General features: G+C 52.2%; 1 protein-coding gene across 2 annotated transcripts in view; it reads right to left on the bottom strand.

Moving 5' to 3' along the window:
* LOC140911001 (dedicator of cytokinesis protein 2) overlaps positions 1–20,094 on the bottom strand; it is a 353,749-nt gene that overhangs the window by 45,622 nt on the left and 288,033 nt on the right. For both annotated transcript variants that reach the window (XM_078852647.1, XM_078852648.1), the window contains exon 31: positions 16,356–16,434. In XM_078852647.1, coding sequence (XP_078708773.1) covers positions 16,356–16,434 — 79 coding nt within the window. The remainder of the gene's footprint in view (positions 1–16,355; positions 16,435–20,094) is intronic.

The following is a 20,094-nucleotide window of genomic DNA, read 5'->3' as shown; positions in this document are numbered from 1 at the left end:
GACTTGGGTAGGGGGTTGGGGCATGGGGAGAGGCTCAGGGGTGCAGGCTCAGAGCAGCGCTTACCTCAAGCGGCTCCCAGAAGCAGTGGCATGTCCCTTCTCTGGCTCCTAAGCATGGAGTGGCCTGCGCCCCTCGGAGCGGGGACATGCTGCAGCTTCCGAGAGTCGTGTGGTGTGGTCCCTGACCCGGCTCCCCAGTGGGAGCTCGTGGGCCAGCTTAAAACGGCTTGCAGGCCGTAGTTTGCCCACCCCTGTTTTAGAAGAACATCCAATCTGGAATGAAAAATTGCCAGGAATGGTGAATCCACAAAGACCCTGGGTGAATTTGTTGGTGTATATCTATATCTAGATCAATCTACATTGTGATTCATATATCTATGTAATATGTTTAGGTCATTGAGGCCTGGTATGAATGATGCATGCTTGACATGAATGTGTGTGTCGCAAATTAGCAAACAAAGCGAGGACTTAAGGTCAAAGACTATTAGAACTATTTGTGCAAAAACAATCTTATGTTCTGTGGCAAATTGCTGGTACGATTTTGATGGGTCCCACGCTTCCTCTTCTTGGGGGGGAGGGGTGTTCAGGGCACAGTTTCCTGCTCCTGAACTAGGGTATCTACTGTCCCACTAGTAACCCAGAGAAGGGGAGTGGAGAGGGAGGGACCTGGGCCCACCCTCTACTCCAGGTCCCAGCCCAGGGGCCCTAGGGATAGTGGTAAATCACTTGAACTAGTGCTTCCTTCCCCTGGGCTACTTCCCTCTCCTGCTCATCAGCTTGTGGGGCTTCCTGCCCTCTCTCTCTGCAGAAGCCGGGTGTCTCTTTACCTAGGGTCTTGGCCTTCTAGCCAGCCACGGCACTTCTCCAAACTCTCCTCTACTTCAACTCCTCCAAATTGCTCTCTGCTTCAACTCCAAACCACTCTGCTCCACCTCCTTCCCCTGGCTGATTGAAGCAGGGTTTTTTTTTCAGGTGACTAGCTTTAGGTGCTCTAATTGGCTTCAGGTGCTTTTAATTAATCTACAGAAACCTTTCTTCCCTCTACAGGGAATAAGGCTTCTCCTCAGCCTGGGACTTACATCTCTCCCCTGGATCACTCTCCTGCTACCTTCTGGCCATGCTGTATCACAGTTCTGAGAAAAATACTGAAAATCATCAGAAAAGGAAACAACGCCAGGTGGACTGATATAAAATTGTACCAGAATTAGAGGAAATGGCACGTCTGGGACCATGGCGGCCCGCCCAGGATTGTCTCTTTGGAATTGTGTGGGTAGAAGGCCTCGTAAGCAAAGGCAAAGAACCGATGATGCAACAGAATGGACTATAAATGGTGCCTATGATTTATGCAAATCAGAGCTGTTTATTGATCCAGAGTCCCAAGTGGATATAGATGCGGTTTTGCTGGCTCCCCACATCTTATGATCTTATCCTGACAGAGAAGGCCGTCCCTAGCCATTTGGGTGCCCTACACAGCCCCTGCACGACACGCCCCAGGGTCTGGGAGGCAGGAGCTGTGGGTGGGTACTTTTGGGGGCCCCACAGACCCAGAGTGGCCCGGGGGATTAGCGGCCTGGGGGGCCGGGAGCAGCCTGCTCCACTTCCCTTGCCCCCAACCCAGTCGTGTTGCTCAGGGGAGGAGGCTTGGGGGAAGGGACCCCCACCCCCACACTCACCGGCAGCAGCGGGAAGCGGAGCAGCCCGGCCCCAGCCCACTCTACTCCGCCAGCTCCCAGCCGTGTCACTCCGCTTCCCACCGCCAATTTTTGTGTCATCTGCAAACTTCAGTGATGATTTTGTTTTCTTCCACGTCATTAATAAAAACATTAAATAGCGTAGGGTCAAGAACCGATCCCTGTGGGACCCCATTGGAACCAGACCTCCTTGATTATGATTCTCCATTTACTATTACATTTTGAGATTTACCAGTTAGCCAGCTTTTAATCCATTTAATGTGTGCCATGTTAATTTCATATCGGTCTAGTTTTTTGATCAAAATGTTGTAGGGTACCAAATCATAGAATCATAGACTATCAGGGTTGGAAGGGACCTCAGGAGGTCATCTAGTTCAACCCCCTGCTCGAAGCAGGACCAATCCCCAATTAAATCATCCCAGCCAGGGCTTTGTCAAGCCTGACCTTAAAAACTTCTAAGGAAGGAGATTCTACCACCTCCCTAGGTAACGCATTCCAGTGTTTCGCCACCCTCCTAGTGAAAAAGTTTTTCCTAATATCCAACCTAAACCTCCCCCACTGCAACTTGAGACCATTACTCCTTGTCCTGTCCTCTTCTACCACTGAGAATAGTCTAGAACCATCCTCTTTGGAACCACCTCTCAGGTAGTTGAAAGCAGCTATCAAATCCCCCCTCATTCTTCTCTTCTGCAGACTAAACAATCCCAGTTCCCTCAGCCTCTCCTCGTAAGTCATGTGTTCCAGACCCCTAATCATTTTTGTTGCCCTTCGCTGGACTATCTCCAATTTATCCACAACCTTCTTGTAGTGTGGGGCCCAAAAGTGGACACAGTACTCCAGATGAGGCCTCACGAATGTCGAATTGAGGGGAACGATCACATCCCTCGATCTGCTGGCTATGCCCCTACTTATACAGCCCAAAATGCCATTGGCCTTCTTGGCAACAAGGGCACACTGCTGACTCATATCCAGCTTCTCGTCCACTGTCACCCCTACGTCCTTTTCCGCAGAACTGCTGCCGAGCCATTCGGCTGCTAGTCTGTAGCGGTGCATGGGATTCTTCCGTCCTAAGTGCAGGACCCTGCACTTATCCTTGTTGATAAGTCATCAACAGATTTCTTTTGGCCCATTCCTCCAATTTGTCTAGGTCCCCCTGTACCCTATCCCTACCTGCCACCGTATCTACCACTCCTCCTGGTTTAGTATCATCCGCAAATTTGCTGAGAGTGCAATCCACACCATCCTCCAGATCATTTATGAAGATATTGAACAAAACCGGCCCCAGGACCGACCCTTGGGGCACTCCACTTGATACCGGCTGCCAACTAGACATGGAGCCATTGATCACTACCCGTTGAGCCCGACAATCTAGCCAACTTTCTACCCACCTTATAGTGCATTCATCCAGCCCATACTTCTTTAACTTGCTAACAAGAATACTGTGGGAGACCGTGTCAAAAGCTTTGCTAAAGTCAAGAAACAATACATCCACTGCTTTCCCTTCACCCACAGAACCAGTAATCTCATCATAGAAGGCGATTAGATTAGTCAGGCATGACCTTCCCTTGGTGAATTCATGCTGACTGTTCCTGATCACTTTCCTCTCGTGTAAGTGCTTCAGGATAGATTCCTTGAGGACCAGCTCCATGATTTTTCCAGGGACCGAGGTGAGGCTGACTGGCCCGTAGTTCCCCGGATCCTCCTTCTTCCCTTTTTTAAAGATGGGCACTACATTAGCCTTTTTCCAGTCATCCGGGACTTCCCCCGTTCGCAACGAGTTTTCAAAGATAATGGCCAGTGGCTCTGCAATCACAGCCGCCAATTCCTTTAGCTCTCTCGGATGCAACGCATCCTGCCCCATGGACTTGTGCACGTCCAGCTTTTATAAATAGTCCCGAACCTTCTTTCTCCACAGAGGGCTGGTCACCTACTTCCCATGCTGTGTTGCCCAGCGCAGCAGTCTGGGAGCCGACCTTGTTCGTGAAGACAGAGGCAAAGAAAGCATTGAGTACATTAGCTTTTTCCACATCCTCTGTCACTTGGTTGCCTCCCTCATTCAGTAAGGGGCCCACACTTTCCTTGGCTTTCTTCTTGTTGCCAACATACCTGAAGAAACCCTTCTTCAATCAAATCAAGCACCTCACAGATGTCTATGTGTAGTACAGCAACACTGTTACCTTTATCAACCATACTTGTCATCTCCTCAAAAAAATAGCAAGTTTGACAGGATCTATTTTCCATAAACCGAGGTGATTGGCATTAATTACATCACTGTCCTTAGCTCTTTATTAATCGAGACCCAGCCACTCCATTGTCTTACACAGGACAGATGTCATCCTGACAGGCCAGTAATTAACCAGGTCATCCTGCTTTCCCTTTTTAACATTGGCACAACGTTAGCTCTCTTCCGTCCCCTGGAACTTTCCCAGTGCTCCAAGACTCACTGAAAATCTTTTTGCGAATACAGACTAACATGGCTGCTACTCTGAAACCTGTCATTATGCATTTAGCCGTATGGAGAGGAAATCCATCAACTGCATGAAAAAACTTGTACAGATACAGACAGACATCATCTTCCTCTCCAAATACAAACAGATGGACATTGTACCCAAAGGACTGAAGGTAAAAAATCCATTACAATCTACACACCACACAGACTGTGCTGACAGCTTGTGCCACATGCTCTCAAAGAAACTGCGGAATCACCTGATCAACATCCTCTACAGCAAACAGGGAAAGATTAAGAATGAGCTCTCAAAACTGGATACTATCATAAAAAGCCAACCTTCCACACAAACTTCCTCGTGGCTGGACTTTACTAAAAATAGACAAGCCATTTACAACACACACTTTGCTTCTCTACAAAAGAAAAAGGACACTAAACTTTCTAAACTACTACATGCCACAAGGGGCCACAGCAATGGTTCCCTCAACCCACCCAGCAATATTGTTAATCTATCCAACTATACTCTTAGCCCAGCAGAAGAAGCTGTCCTATCTTGGGGCCTCTCCTTCTGCCCCTCCACCCCCACGAACATGATACACTTCTGTGGTGACCTAGAATCCTATTTTCGACGTCTCCAACCGAAGGAATATTTCCAAAACTCCTCTGAACAACATACTAATCCACAGAGACCTTCCTACCAACACTACAAAAAGAAGGATTCTCGGTGGACTCCTCCTGAAGGTCGAAACAGCAGACTGGACTTCTACATAGAGTGCTTCCGCTGACGTGCACGGGCTGAAATTGTGGAAAAGCAGCATCATTTGCCCCATAACCTCAACCGTGCAGAGCACAATGCCATCCACAGCCTCAGAAACAACTCTGACATCATAATCAAAAAGGCTGACAAAGGAGGTGCTGTTGTCATCATGAATAGGTCAGAATATGAACAAGAGGCTGCTCGGCAGCTCTCCAACACTATTTTCTACAAGCCATTACCCTCTGATCCCACTGAGAGTTACCAAAAGAAACTACAGCATTTGCTCAAGAAACTCCCTGAAAAAGCACAAGATCAAATCCGCACAGACACACCCCTGGAACCCCGACCTGGGATTTTCTATCTACTACCCAAGATCCATAAACCTGGAAATCCTGGGCGCTCCATCATCTCAGGCATTGGCACCCTGACAGCAGGATTGTCTGGCTATGTAGACTCCCTCCTCAGGCCCTACACTACCAGCACTCCCAGCTACCTTCGAGACACCACTGACTTCCTGAGGAAACTACAATCCATCGGTGATCTTCCTGATAACACCATCCTGGCCACTATGGATGTAGAAGCCCTCTACACCAACATTCCACACAAAGATGGACTACAAGCCATCAGGAACACTATCCCCGATAATGTCACGGCAAACCTGGTGGCTGAACTTTGTGACTTTGTCCTCACTCACAACTATTTCACATTTGGGGACGATGTATACCTTCAAATCAGCGGCACTGCTATGGGTACCCGCATGGCCCCACAGTATGCCAACATTTTTATGGCTGACTTAGAACAACGCTTCCTCAGCTCTCGTTCCCTAACGCCCCTACTCTACTTGCACTATATTGATGACATCTTCATCATCTGGACCAATGGAAAAGAAGCTCTTGAGGAATTCCACCATGATTTCAACAATTTCCATCCCATCATCAACCTCAGCCTGGACCAGTCCACACAAGAAATCCACTTCCTGGACACTACGGTGCTAATAAGCGATGGTCACATAAACACCACCCTATACCGGAAACCTACTGACTGCTATTCCTACCTGCATGCCTCCAACTTTCACCCAGACCACACCACACGGTCCATTGTCTACAGCCAAGCTCTAGGATACAACCGCATTTGCTCTAACCCCTCAGACAGAGACAAACACCTACAAGATCTCTATCAAGCATTCTTACAACTACAATACCCACCTGCTGAAGTGAAGAAACAGATTGACAGAGCCAGAAGAGTACCCAGAAGTCACCTACTACAGGACAGGCCTAGCAAAGAAAATAACAGAATGCCACTATCTGTCACCTTCAGCCCCCAACTAAAACCTCTCCAACGCATTATCAAGGATCTACAACCCATCCTGAAGGATGACCCATCACTCTCACAAATCTTGGGAGACAGGCCAGTCTTTGCCTACAGACAGCCCCCCAACCTGAAGCAAATACTCACCAGCAACTACATACCACACAACAGAACCACTAACCCAGGAACCTATCCTTGCAACAAAGCCCGTTGCCAACTGTGCCCACATATCTATTCAGGGGACACCATCATAGGGCCTAATCACATCAGCAACACTATCAGAGGCTCGTTCACCTGCACATCTACCAATGTGATATATGCCATCATGTGCCAGCAATGCCCCTCTGCCATGTACATTGGTCAAACTGGACAGTCTCTACGTAAAAGAATAAATGGACACAAATCAGATGTCAAGAATTATAACATTTATAAACCAGTCGGAGAACACTTCAATCTCTCTGGTCATGCGATTACAGACATGAAAGTTGCGATATTACAACAGAAAAACTTCAAAACCAGACTCCAGCGAGAAACTGCTGAATTGGAATTCATTTGCAAATTGGATACAATTAACTTAGGCTTGAATTGAGACTGGGAGTGGCTAAGTCATTATGCAAGGTAAGCTATTTCCCCTTGTTTTTTCCTCCCCCCCCGCCCCCGTTCCTCAGACATTCTTGTTAAACCCTGGATTTATCCTGGAAATGGCCCACCTTGATTATCATACACATTGTAAAGAGAGTGATCACTTTAGATAAACTATTACCAGCAGGAGAGTGGGGTGGGGGGAGAGAAAACCTGGATTTGTGCTGGAAATGGCCCACCTGGATTATCATACACACCGATGAAGTGAGCTGTAGCTCACGAAAGCTTATGCTCAGATAAATTGGTTAGTCTCTAAGGTGCCACAAGTACTCCTTTTCTTTTTTTGAAAATCAACCATCCAGTGAGCTCCTCAGCCAGCTCTTTTAAAACTCTGGATGCAAGTCAGCTGGACCTGCTGATTTAAAAATGTCTCACTGTAGTAGCTTCTGTTTAACATCTTCCAAAGAGATGAGTGGAATGGAAAGAGCATCACCATATGAGGAGGCTGCATCGTCTAGTTTTTTCCCCAAATACAGAACAGAAATATTTATTGAACACTCCTGCCTTTTCTGCACAATTACTGAGAATTTGGAATCGCTGTCGGCACACTGAAAAAAGAAAAGGAGTACTTGTGGCACCTTTGCGAATACAGACTAACACGGCTGTTACTCTGAAACCTGTCGGCACACTGGCGCTGACAATGTTGGCCTGCGGGTCTCTGGACAAGCGTATGCGTTGCACTGCATGTTGGCCATTGACTCCCTTGGGGAGTGAATCAAGCCCGTGGGCAATGTCAGACCACACAGCGAACCCTACCCTGAACCGGCTCAGCTCGGCTCGACCTGCAGCCTGACTCCACACCCTCAGCCAGGCTGGTGTCACTCAGGGAGGTGATGTCTATTATGCCTCTCAGAGGTTTGGCAATAAGGCCTGTTCTCCGTTCCAGTCTGGTCACTGTCAAGAAGGGTTCTGAGATTCCAGGGCCCCAAAGTCTGCCTAGGAATCTCAGTCTGGTTCTGACCGCTGAGTTGGATGCCCAGCTGGAGCAGCAGCTGGACAGGTACGACGAGGGCTGGCTGTGTTTTGGTCTCCTTTTCAGTCCCCTGTCTCCGCACTGGGGAGAGCAGCATGTGCCTAAAAAGGTCGGTTCTGTCTCCTCAGGAGGACAAGAGCTCCAGATCTGTGCTGGTGTGTGGAGAATGACCACCCCCCTAATGCCACCTGCTGTGACTAAAGACTGCGGGACGCATCCTCTGCCTGTCCCCGGCCCCAGGGCCCATGTACTCTGGGGAGCTGATTGGGTTAAACAAGGTGACCGCGGAACAAGCTGCAGGATGAACGGTCTGTGCAAAGCGTTTCCCACTCTCTTGCCCAAGCAGCTGGTGCCGGGCTGGTGCAATCGATGCTCCAGGCATGGCAGCTGACAGGGCTGTGGAATTTGTATTGAGAGTTGTCCTTCTCCTAGATGTGCTGAAGAGCCTCATCTGCCCATGGCTGTAGTGATTGGCCAGTGACTGCACATTTAATACTGGATGCCCCATATGCCATCACAAGGCTTCTTCGCGATCCTCTCCATTGCAGGGGCACCATTTATGGAGGGTGAGGGGGGCTCCCCCCATTTCTTACCAGAGGTCTGCTTGCCCAGCCCCCGGCAGAGCTCTTAACTGCAGTGCAGCCTCAGTGTGGACTGCGATGAGTTCTGTGCTGTTCCTGGTTTGCGCCCCTGGGGCAGGGAGTCAGGATTTTGTTTACAAACAGTGGCAGGGTGATTAAGATAAGAAGGGGCTGGTGGTTCAATTAAATTATGGATCTGGAAGTCATTAGATGAAACTGTAAAACAGGAATCCCTCTGTGTGGAGGGTGGGGGTGTTGAAGCATAGCAGAAATACAGCCAAGGTTACATTCAGAAGAGAGACGGGTACCCAGAAATCACCTACTACAGGACAGGCCCAACAAGGAAAATAACAGAACACCACTGGCCATCACGTACAGACCCCAGCTCAAACCTCTCCAGCACATTATCAACGATCTACAACCTATCCGGGAAAATGATCCCTCACTCTCACAGACCTTGGGAGGCAGGCCAGTCCTCGCTTACAGACAGCCCCCCAACCTGAAGCAAATACTCACCAGCAACTACACACCACAGAAACACTAACCCAGGAACCAATCCCCATAGCAAACCTCATTCCCTGCTCTGTCCCCATATCTACTCTAGCGACACCACCAGAGGACCCAGCCACGTCAGCCACACCATCAGAGGCTCATTCACTTGCACATCTACCAATGTGATCTATGCCATCATGTGCCAGCAATGCCCCTCTGCCATGTACATTGGCCAAACTGGACAGTCCCTTTGTAAAAGAATAAATGGACACAAATCGGAGATCAGGAGTGGTAACCTACAAAAGCCAGTAGGAGAACACATCAATCATCCTGGACATTCTATAACAGATTTAAAAGTAGCTATACTTGACCAAAAAACCTTCAGAAACAGACTTCAAAGAGAAACAGCAGAACTAAAATTCATTTGCAAATTTAACACCATTAATTTGGGCTTGAATAGGGACTGGGAGTGGCTGGCTCATTACAGAAGCAGCTTTGCCTCTCCTGGAACTGACACCTCCTCATCTGTTATTGGGAGTGGTCTACATCCCCCCTGATCGAATTGGCCCTGTCTCACTGGTTCTCCACATGTGACGTAACTTCCTTCACCCCATGTGTCAGTGTATAATGCCTGCATCTGTAATTTTCACTCCATGCATCTGAAGAAGTGGTGTTTTACCCAGGAAAGCTTATGCCCAAATAAATCAGTTAGTCTTTAAGGTGCCTGTGACGAAGTGGGACTGTTCTTAATGTTTCCTCTGAATCCTGTAGGGGTGCCTCAGTTTCCCCTATGCAGTTCTTAAGTATCTAGGTGGTGGGATAAGGGGGTGTAATTGTTGCAGAGCAAAGGGCCAGGGTACATAAATGGCCGACACTCTGTCTCCTGGCAACTGATGGCCGGGGCCCTTCCCCCCTGCAAGGTGAGAGCTAAAGGTCTGGAGAACAAAGGAATCCGGTGACCTCCTGGCCCGGGAAAGGGACAAAGCCCAGAGGAGGAGGGGCTGGAGGGGGAGTCAGTTTGGGGCTGGCTGGGGACATGGAGTGAAGTGAAGTTGTGGTTGTCTGGCTCACTGCCCCCCAAAATGGACCTGGCTGAGGAGTCCTGTTCTCTGCACCTACAAGCTCTGTTTTAGACCATGTTCCTGTCGTCTAATAAACCTTCTGTGTTACTGGCTGGCTGAGAGTCCCATCTGACTGCGGAGTTGTGGGGCAGGACCCTCTGGCTTCCCTAGGACCCCGCCTGGGTGGACTCGCTATGGGAAGCGCATGGAGGGCCAGAGGATGCTGAATGCTCCGAGTCAGATCCAGGAAGGTGGAAGCCGGGTGAGCTGTGTATCCTGCAGACAGGCTGCTCCCAGAAAGGAGACTTCCCCAGAGTCCTGTCTGGCTTCGTAGGGAGCAGTTCCAGAGCATCGCCCGGGGACTCCGTGAGAGTGCCACCAGACTCCTTGTTGTTTTTGTGGATACCGACTAACACGGCTACACCCTGATATTCAGAAGAGAGGGAGATTTGGGGGATAGGTGAAAAGAAGGGCCCAAAACCCCAGGGCAGGGCAAACTGCGAATAGAGAAGTTCCCACTTCCCTGTGGCACGTCTGTGGCCCCATCACCATACTATGAGGGCCTCACAAGGTCTAACCTAATGGTCTCCAACCTTTTTATGCACAAGATCACTTTTTGAATTGAAGATCAACCCTGAGATCACACCAGCCTAAGGAGGTCAGGGGTGCATTGTTCCCTTTGGGTGTGCAGCCTTCCCCAGGTGTCCAATTCAAATGAACTGACCGAGGGGAGCTCATGGCATGAGGCAGGGTTCCCAAGGCTCCAGGGCTCGATGTCAGGAGGTGAAGAAGCCAAGGGGCTCACTCTAGGGAGAGAGTGTAACCCTGGGGGGTTATCACTCTGAAGGGGTCTTCTGAAGGACTATTCCAGAGCTGTGAGAGCAGCAGACCTATGCATCCATGACACAAGCATGACATGAAGGACTTCTACGAAGGTCTCCGGGCTGTGCAAGGGCTCAAAATTCAGCACCACAGCCCCTGTCCTCACAGATGGGAAGTGGCTGCTCACAGACAAGGGTGATATTCTCTCTCACTGCGCACAGCACTTGCTAGTCTCCTGACCTGTCAATCCACTCTGTGACAAAGCCATTGATTCACTCCTGCAGTGCCCTGTCTGCGGCCCCTTCATTCCACGAGGTTAAAAAGCAGCTGTCCAGGGGCAAGTCTCCAGCTTGCCGGCCTTCCACCTGATGTGTACAAATGTGGAGGTGCCCCCCGGGCAGGAAACCCACCAGCCTTTTCAAGGCTCTGTGCCCAGGGGTGTAAGGATGCGTTCAGAGCCCAGCTCTCCCAAAGGGAGGGAAGCATACCTAGCTGTGACAGCCATTGTGGAACCGCACCGCTGTCTGCAGCAGGGAATATCCTTGCTCTACAGGCTCGTCTCTCAGCCAGTGGACTCAGTGTGGCTTTGGTGCTGGCCATGGCACAATGACCATGATTTCTGCAGCCCAACCAGTGCCAGAGAAGGCACCTGTACATGGTGTTTGCTGACCTGACCAAGGCCTACAACATGGTCAATCGCCAGGGCCTGTGGAAACACCTTCATGAATCCAGCTGCCCAGAGATGATGATTGCTGTAATCTGCTCACTTCATGGGGGCATGATGGCCCGGGGATGGAGTGGGTGACTCATCAGAAGCCTTCCCAATGGCTCCAGCCCTCTTTGCCTTTGTCTTTTCAGCCACTCTCTTGTTCGCAGTCCAGGACTTTGACAGAGGCGCACACATCTGGATGGGAGCGTGCGGTGACTCAGGGCCCGCACCAACAGCTACTAAGAGAGCTCCTGTTTGCTGATCACTGTCCCTTCACTGTGCACATGCTCGAGGACATGACGCTACTGAGGGCCACTCTGCCTATGACACAAAATGCTTCGGTTTCACACTGCGCCTGACAGAGACGGAGTCATGGAACTGCCAGCATCACGAGCACCTTGATCCCATGGCCACAACTGACAACACTCGCTCTGCTCAGTCAGGCAGTTCTGCCCCCTGGTCAGCACACTTTCCAGCAAGGCCATGCTGGGTGAGGGGATCACTCGGTGCCTGGCAAAGGCCACGCTGGCATCCGGCAGGCTCACCCACAGGCTCTGGAGAGAGTGTGGAGTCTGCCTCAGAACCCAGATACAAAGCTACCGCGCTGTTGGACTCACTCCTCTCTGGCTGCAAGACATGGACGCTGTACCAACGCCACATCGACTGGCTGGAGAGCTTCCACCTTCGCTGCCCAAGATCCTTCGGCAACCTCAGGTGGCAGGACAGAATCCCAACACTGAACTCCTGGCGAGGCGCCAAATCCCTGGCCTTGAGTGCACGCTCATCAGGGCTCAGCTTTGCTGGGTCAGACTTGTGGTCTGCATGGAGGCTTCCCGAACGTGGTGCTCTGCAGCCAACTGAGCATGGAAACCTGCTCTAAGGGTCAACCCATCCTCAGATATAAAGACACCTTCAAGGCCAACCTCAAAGCATGTAGGATAGATCTTAAAACCTGGCAACTCATTGCGCTTGAGAGACCTAAAGGGAAAGGTCTGTGCCATGAGACCATGTCCACTTTTGAAGAGTGATGTGTGAGGTCAATGCAGAAGAAGAGAGCACATCATGAGGCCAACACCTCAAACCCTCCCCACAACGATTACGCTCGCAAGACATGCAACCGCATTTGCAAATCCAGGATTGGACTCGCTTCCCACGTGAGACATAGGCGCCGACTCCAGCGAGCTGCATCCCTGCTCCTCTGCCTACCTCCCAAGCGCTTCCTGCCCCGCCGCTGCCAAACAGCTGTTTGGTGGCGCTTTGGACTGTCCACGAGGGACGAGGAGGAGCAGGGATGTGGTGCACTCAGGGGAGGAGGCAGACAAGAGGCGGGGCAGGGGCGCGGACTTGGGGGAAGGGGGTGGAATGGGGCGGGGACTTGGGGGAAGGGATGGAATGGGGGCGGGGTGAGGGCAGTGTAGGGGAGGGAAGAGGCAGGGCCAGGGGCGGGGGGATGGTCGAGCACTCACTGGGCAAAGGGGAAGTCGGCGCCTATGATGTGAGAAGCCACAAAATCAAATCAATCTACAACTTAGGTCAGCACTAGCTGAATACTCATCCATGAGCAATGGGAGAATGCATCCATCCATTGATAATTCTACCATTTCCATCTAGTAATTGACAAATGGTCGAGTTCAGGATCCTGACACAGGGAAGAAAGGAGAGCAGCAGAATACGGACCCTGGACTTCAGAAAAGCAGACTTTGACAACCTCAGGGAACTGATGGGCAGGATCCCCTGGGAGAATAATATGAGGGGGAAAGGAGTCCAGGAGAGCTGGCTGTATTTTAAAGAATCCTTAGTGAGGTTACAGGGACAAACCATCCCGATGTGTAGAAAGAATAGTAAATATGGCAGGTGACCAGCTTGGCTTAGTCTTAGTCTTTTCACTTGGCAAAGTGAAATCCTTGCTGATCTTAAACACAGAAAGGAAGCTTCCAAGAAGTGGAAGCTTGGACAAATGACCAGGGCAGAGTATAAAAATATTGCTCAGGCATGCAGGAGTTAAATCAGGAAGGCCAAATCACACCTGGAGCTGCAGCTAGCGAGAAATGTTAAGAGTAACAAGAAGGGTTTCTTCAGGTATGTTGGCAACAAGAAGAAAGTCAAGGAAAGTGCGGGCCCCTTACTGAATGAGGGAGGCAACCTAGTGACAGAGGATGTGGAAAAGCTAATGTACTCAATGCTTTTTTTGCCTCTGTCTTCACGAACAAGGTCAGCTCCCAGACTACTGCACTGGGCAGCACAGCATGGGGAGGAGGTGACCAGACTTCTGTGGAGAAAGAAGTGGTTCGGGACTATTTAGAGAAGCTGGATGAGCACAAGCCCATGGGGCCAGATGCGTTGCATCTGAGAGGGCTAAAGGAGTTGGCGGATGTGATTGCAGAGCCATTGGCCATTATCTCTGAAAACTCATGGCGACTGGGGGAGGTCCCAGACGACTGGAAAAAGGCTAATGTAGTGCCCATCTTTAAAAAAGGGAAGAAGGACGATCCTGGGAACTACAGGTCAGTCAGCCTCACCTCAGTCCCTGGAAAAATCATGGAGCTGGTCCTCAAGGAATCTATCTTGAAGCACTTACACGAGAGGAAAGTGATCAGGAACAGTCAGCATAGATTCACCAAGGGCAAGTCATGCCTGACTAATCTAATTGCCTTCTATGATGAGACAACTGACTCTGTGGATGAGGGGAAAGCAGTGGACGTGTTGTTCCTTGACTTTAGCAAAGCTTTTGACACGGTCTCCCACAGTATTCTTGTCAGCAAGTTAAAGAAGTATGGGCTGGATGAATGGACTATAAGGTGGATAGAAAGCTGGCTAGATCGTTGGGCTCAACGGGTAATGATCAATGGCTCCATGTCTAGTTGGCAGCCGGTATCAAGCGGAGTGCCCCGAGGGTCAGTCCTCGGGCCGGTTTTGTTCAATTCATTAATGGTCTGGAGGACAGTATGGATTGCACCCTTAGCAAGTTTGCAGATGACACTAAACTGGGAGGAGATGTAGATATGCTGGAGGGCAGGGATAGGATACAGAGGGACCTAGACAAATTAGAGGATTGAGCCAAAAGAAATCTGATGAGGTTCAACAAGGACAAGTGCAGAGTCCTGCACTTAGGACTGAAGAATCCCATGCACCGCTTCAGACTAGGGACCAAATGGCTCGGCAGCAGTTCTGCGGAAAAGGACCTAGGGGTTACAGTGGATGAGAAGCTGGACATGAGTCAACAGTGTGCCCTTGTTGCCAAGAAGGCTAATGGCATTTTGGGCTGTATAAGTAGGGGCATTGCCAGCAGATCGAGGGACGTGATCGTTCCCCTCTATTCGACACTGGTGAGGCCTCATCTGGAGTACTGTGTCCAGTTTTGGGCCCCACACTACAAGAAGGATGTGGAAAAATTGGAAAGCGTCCAGGGGAGGGCAACAAAAATGATTACGGGACTGGAACACATGACTTATGAGGAGAGGCTGAGGGAACTGGGATTGTTTAGTCTGTGGAAGAGACAAATAAGGGGGGATTTGATAGCTGCTTTCAACTACCTGAAAGAGGGTTCCATAGAGGATGGCTCTAGACTGTTCTCAGTGGTAGCAGATGACAGAACGAGGAGTAATGGTCTCAAATTTCAGAGGGGGAGGTCTAGGTTGAATATTAGGAAAAACATTTTCACTAGGAGGGTGGTGAAACACTGGAATGCGTTACCTAGGGAGGTGGTGGAATCTCCTTCCTTAGAAGTTTTTAAGGTCAGGCTTGACAAAGCCCTGGCTTGGATGATTTAGTTGGGGTTGGTCCTGCTTTGAGCAGGGGGTTGGACTAGATGATCTCCTGAGGTCCCTTCCAACCCTGATATTCTATGATTCTATGAAATACTTTGTTGGGATTTTTCTGTTCCTAATGTACTTTAAAAACTCCTCATTGTCTTTAACTCTGCTGGCCAAAGATTTCTCCTTGTGTCCCTTGGCTTCCCTTATCAATTGTATACAATTCCTAACTTCCCCATTCTTCTATTTATTATTATATATGTTTGAGCTGTCTTCACCTCCCCTCTAAACCAGGTTGTTTTTCAATCAGCACAGCCTTCTTCCTCAGTTGTGGAACTGTGGCTGTTTGGCCATCAAGTAAGTTCTTAGATAATTCGCAATTATCATTCACATTTTTATGATTAAATGCTTACTGCCAGCTGATCTGGCTCATAATCATATTCAGCTTAGTGAAACTGGCACTATTAAAGCACCAAATACATCTATTACTGGTCTGGACTTTATTCCGCTTGCACATTATAAATGTGATCACATCATGATCATGTGTTCCAAAGCTACCATTAATTTTTGGTGCTTTGATCAGTTCCTTTTTGCCAGGACAAGGGCTCATAAAGAATTCCCTAGTGCTGGTTGAAAGACATTTTGACTTAGGAGGGCGAAGAGGCCACATACCAGAGGTGTATGTGCGGGGGACGGCAGGGGTCAGGATCCAGGGACATGCGGGGGTGGGAGGAGGCTAGAGACCAGAGATGAACGGGGGCAGGAACCAGGGACAAGGGGGAGGCTAGAGAACAGAGATATAGGTGGTGTAGGGACCGGAGATGTAGAAGGAGCAGAAACCAGAGATGAAGGGGAGGCAGGAACCAGGGCAGGGGCTGACCGCATCTCACCTGAAACACTAGAAACCTGCCGGGGGGTGACAAGACCAATCTGAAGCCGGCCCAGAAATGCTCCCCCAGACCTTATCACAGGCTCCACGGGAGCAGCCCCAGGTAAAGCATTAGCAAAAATGCTGGCAAAGGCCTGATGCCTCCCCTGCAGCCCCGGCTCTCACAGGCCCCACTCAGCGCTGGGCAAGGCCCACGGAAGCAGGCCGAGGCCCTCCCAGCCCCTCCGCTCACCTGCAGTTCCAAGCTGCTGCTGCTCAGGAACATCTGGGTCAATGTGTCAGCAAACTGGTTGATGGCTTGGAGGAACTCCCTGCAGGGAGAGCGACAAAGGCAGTGAGCGGCCCTGCCTGGAATGGTCTGTTGTGCCCTCAGCTCTTGCATGTGAGTGGGACAGGGCTGCTGAGCACTGACGCTACGTGCAGCTGGGCAGGGAGGCTGCCGCAAGGGTGCAGGCTCTCAGCCCCATGCTGAGAGATTTAATTGGGGATCAGTCCTGCTTTGAGCAGGGGGTTGGACTAGATGACCTCCTGAGGTCCCTTCCAACCCTGATATTCTATGATTCTATGAAGCGTTACCAAACCTCACAGGTATCTGGTGAGTCTCACACTGGTTGGTGTTTTTCTCCAAGCCCCAGCTCCTGGAGCCCTGGGATTACAGCGGGAGCTGTATAGCATACAGTGTTTTTAAAAATCTGCATCTAGCCTCTGCAGTGGCTGAGAACAGCTGGAGAAGGTGCCATCAGGAGCAGGCAAAGGACTGGCCAGCGCTGGTGTTTGGCTGAACCCCCGCAGCTCCCCAGCTCCGGAGTTTGGGGGGTTGACTCGTGATTATTGATTGGTCGGTCGGGGTGGACAAGACCAGTGGGGAGCATGTCTGGCGGGATTCCTGTGAGTGAAGGTGCTGCACCCCTGGCTCAGGGAGGCAGCCCAAAGAGCTCCGAACAGCTGGGCTGTCAGAAATTGGAGCCATCAGCCTGCCTGTCAGAGGCCGGAAGAGGCCCCACTGTGAGGGGTATTACAAAGCCCTGCCCCCGGGCGAGGAGGCAGCTGTCTGACCGGTTGGCCTGCTGTCTGCGCTGGCTCCTCTGTGAACCTTGCTCAGAGCAGCCCATGCAGGCGACCTCGACCCCCGCCCCCCCCCCGTGTGCACACCCCAACTCATGCCCATGCCTGCATCACCCATACAGGCATGCACCCACCATGCAACGGCATGCCCATACCTCGCCCCCCAGAACAGAGAACCTCACACACAGACACGCACACACACAGCCAGCACATCTGCCCCCAGGGTGGGCACGCACATCCGCCCACCCAGCCCCCATCCCCTCCCCTCTTCTCTCACCTTCCACACCCTGTCCACAGCCACCTCCCCAATCCTGTCACTGATCCACAAGGTCTGTGCCATGCCTCAGCTTTTCAACAGTCCCTTGGGGGAACCCTTCAGTGGGGCAGCCCCCCAAGGGTTCCACTCTCCCTTTGGGGCAGGCTCTGCAGCCTCCCTGGCTCCTAGACTGAGCGTCTGGGTGCCAGCAGCCCTCCTGCTGCCCCCCGAGAGCTCTGCCCGGCCTTCCCAGCTGAGAGAGACTCCTTGGCAGAGGCGTGTCCATGCTGCAGGACTCGTGCCCCCAGCCAGGATTCACAGTGACTCCCCAACAGCGTTTCCCAAACAGAGCCGGGTTCATGAGTCACCTGGCCCCAGCGTGGGCAGCCCTTGAGTCAGCGCAGAGACAGAGCGGGTAACGCAGCGTATGGCCTGGGCAGCCCAGAGCAATTCACCAGCCCAGCTGCTGGGACTCCATTGCCAGGCTGGCTCTGACCCCCTCAGTCAGTTCTCAGGTCAGAGAGCGCCAAGCTCCTTCCAGAGCCCGTGCTTAGCCCCCCCACTTACCCCCTCCCACCCATGCTTACCCCCCTGCCCACGCTTAGCTCTCTCCACTTAACCCTCCCCCCCATGCTTAGCCCCCCCACTTACCCCCTCCCACCCACGCTTACCCCCCTGCCCACGCTTAGCCCTCTCCACTTAACCCCTCCCCCCATGTTTAGCCCCCCCCACTTACCCCCTCTCACCCACGCTTACCCCCCACTTACCCCCTCCTACCCACGCTTAGCCCCCCCACTTAGCCCCTCCCACCGACGATTAGCCCCCCCATGCTTACACCCCCACTTACCCCTCCCACCCACGCTTAGCCCCCCTTATCCCCTCCCCCCCACGCTTAGACCCCCCACTTACTCCCTCCCACCCACGCTTAGCCCCACCCATGCTTAGACCTCCCCACTTACCCCCTCCCACCCATGCTTACCCCACACACACTTAGCCCCCCCACTGATCCTCTCCCACCTCTCAGGCCTTTGTTCTCGGCTGGGGTCTCTGCTCAGCTCTGGGCTGAGAGGCAGGAGACCCGGGAGTCACTGGAGCTGGCATTGTCTCTCGGACCCCCTGGTGCTCTGGCTCAGTTTCAGCCAGTTCCTTACTCTTGGTCTGTCCTGAGAGCAAACTTAACCCCCCACCCCACGCTGGGGAGCCATGCAAGGTCTGGGGGAAACTGAGGCACACAGAGTCATAAAAACATTACAAAAATTCCTCTGTCACTGCAAACCCCCTTAAACCATGTTCCTGGCACCTCCTCCTGGATATCAGGCTATCAATTCCCCTAGGGTACCGTACCCCCCACAGCCCTGCCCCCAAAGATATACAGCCCGCTCCCCCCACAGACCCTGCCCCCACAGATGCACAGCCCCCGCGTACCCCCCACAGCCCTGCCCCCAAAGATATACAGCCCGCTCCCCCCACAGACCCTGCCCCCACAGATGCACAGCCCCCGCGTACCTCCCACAGCCCTGCCCCATAGATACAAAGCCCCCTCCCCCCACAGTACCGTCCCCCCGTCCTGTCTATCCCGGGGCTGCGCCGGGCACAGAACTTGCATCCTCAGCAGGTGCAGCGCTCGCAGGGCGCTGGGGGGTTTAAATCAAGGGTGTGACACACAGCGCTGCCTAGCGGCGGAGTGGTATAACACAGTATAGAATTTCATTGCACCTCCCCTGGCCCCCACCCCACAGATACAGAGCCCCCTCCCTCCCACCTTCCCCTCAGCCCCTCCTCCACAGATACAGAGCCCCCTCGCCCCATACCTACCCCACAGCCCCTCCCCCACAGTACAATACCTCCACCCCACAGATACACAGCCTCCTCCCCCACAATACCTACCCCACAGCCCCCTCCCCATGATACCCCTCCCTCACAGTATGATACCCCCACCCCACAGATACAAGGCCCCCTCCCCTACCATCCCCCCCACAGCCCTCATCCCACAGATACACACCTCTCTCCTCCACAGTGTCGCACCCCTATGGTCCCTGCCACACAGATGCATGCTCCCTTCCCCCCACAATCCCTTATCCCTTCAGGGATTCTGCCCGTGAACTCCATTACACCAAACATCACCCCACACCCATCATAACCCAAAGACCCACCTCAACCCCATGTCTCCCATCTCCCTCCCCAGCCTGGCAGAGGGCGGCTGAACTGAAGGCAGGTCCCTTCCTGCCTTTGGGGAGAGCCCTGGGCATCCCAACAGAGCTACGATGTCTCTACCCCGGCTACTCAATGGGCCCTGGCCTGGCTAGAGCACTCTGTAGGCAGAGGCTCCCCCAGCCCCAGCGCCTGTTCCCTGCCTATGCCAGGCCCAGCCCCCCTCTGGGGCAGCTGAGCCTAGTGTGCCCCCGGCATCCCGCAGGTTGGAGCAAGCAGCCCCCACCCCAGCTCAGCTTCACTTGGGTGCAGAGGCCCTGTAGGTGCCGGGCAGACTCAGCCCTTTGTGGGGACAGGGATGTTTTACCGGGACATGTAGGGCCTGTCTGCACTCAGGACGCTACAAGGGCCCAACGGCAGCGCTCCAGAGTAAACACTCGTGCCAGCCGCGTAGTCCAGCCGCCTCCCCGAGATGGGGCAGCTGGGCCGTGGGAAGAAT

Source organism: Lepidochelys kempii, chromosome 4 (assembly GCF_965140285.1).
Source record: "Lepidochelys kempii isolate rLepKem1 chromosome 4, rLepKem1.hap1, whole genome shotgun sequence".
Taxonomy (NCBI): Eukaryota; Metazoa; Chordata; order Testudines; family Cheloniidae; genus Lepidochelys; species Lepidochelys kempii.
The sequence above is the reverse complement of the archived record's forward strand: the minus strand, read 5'-3'. Positions and strand labels throughout refer to the sequence as shown.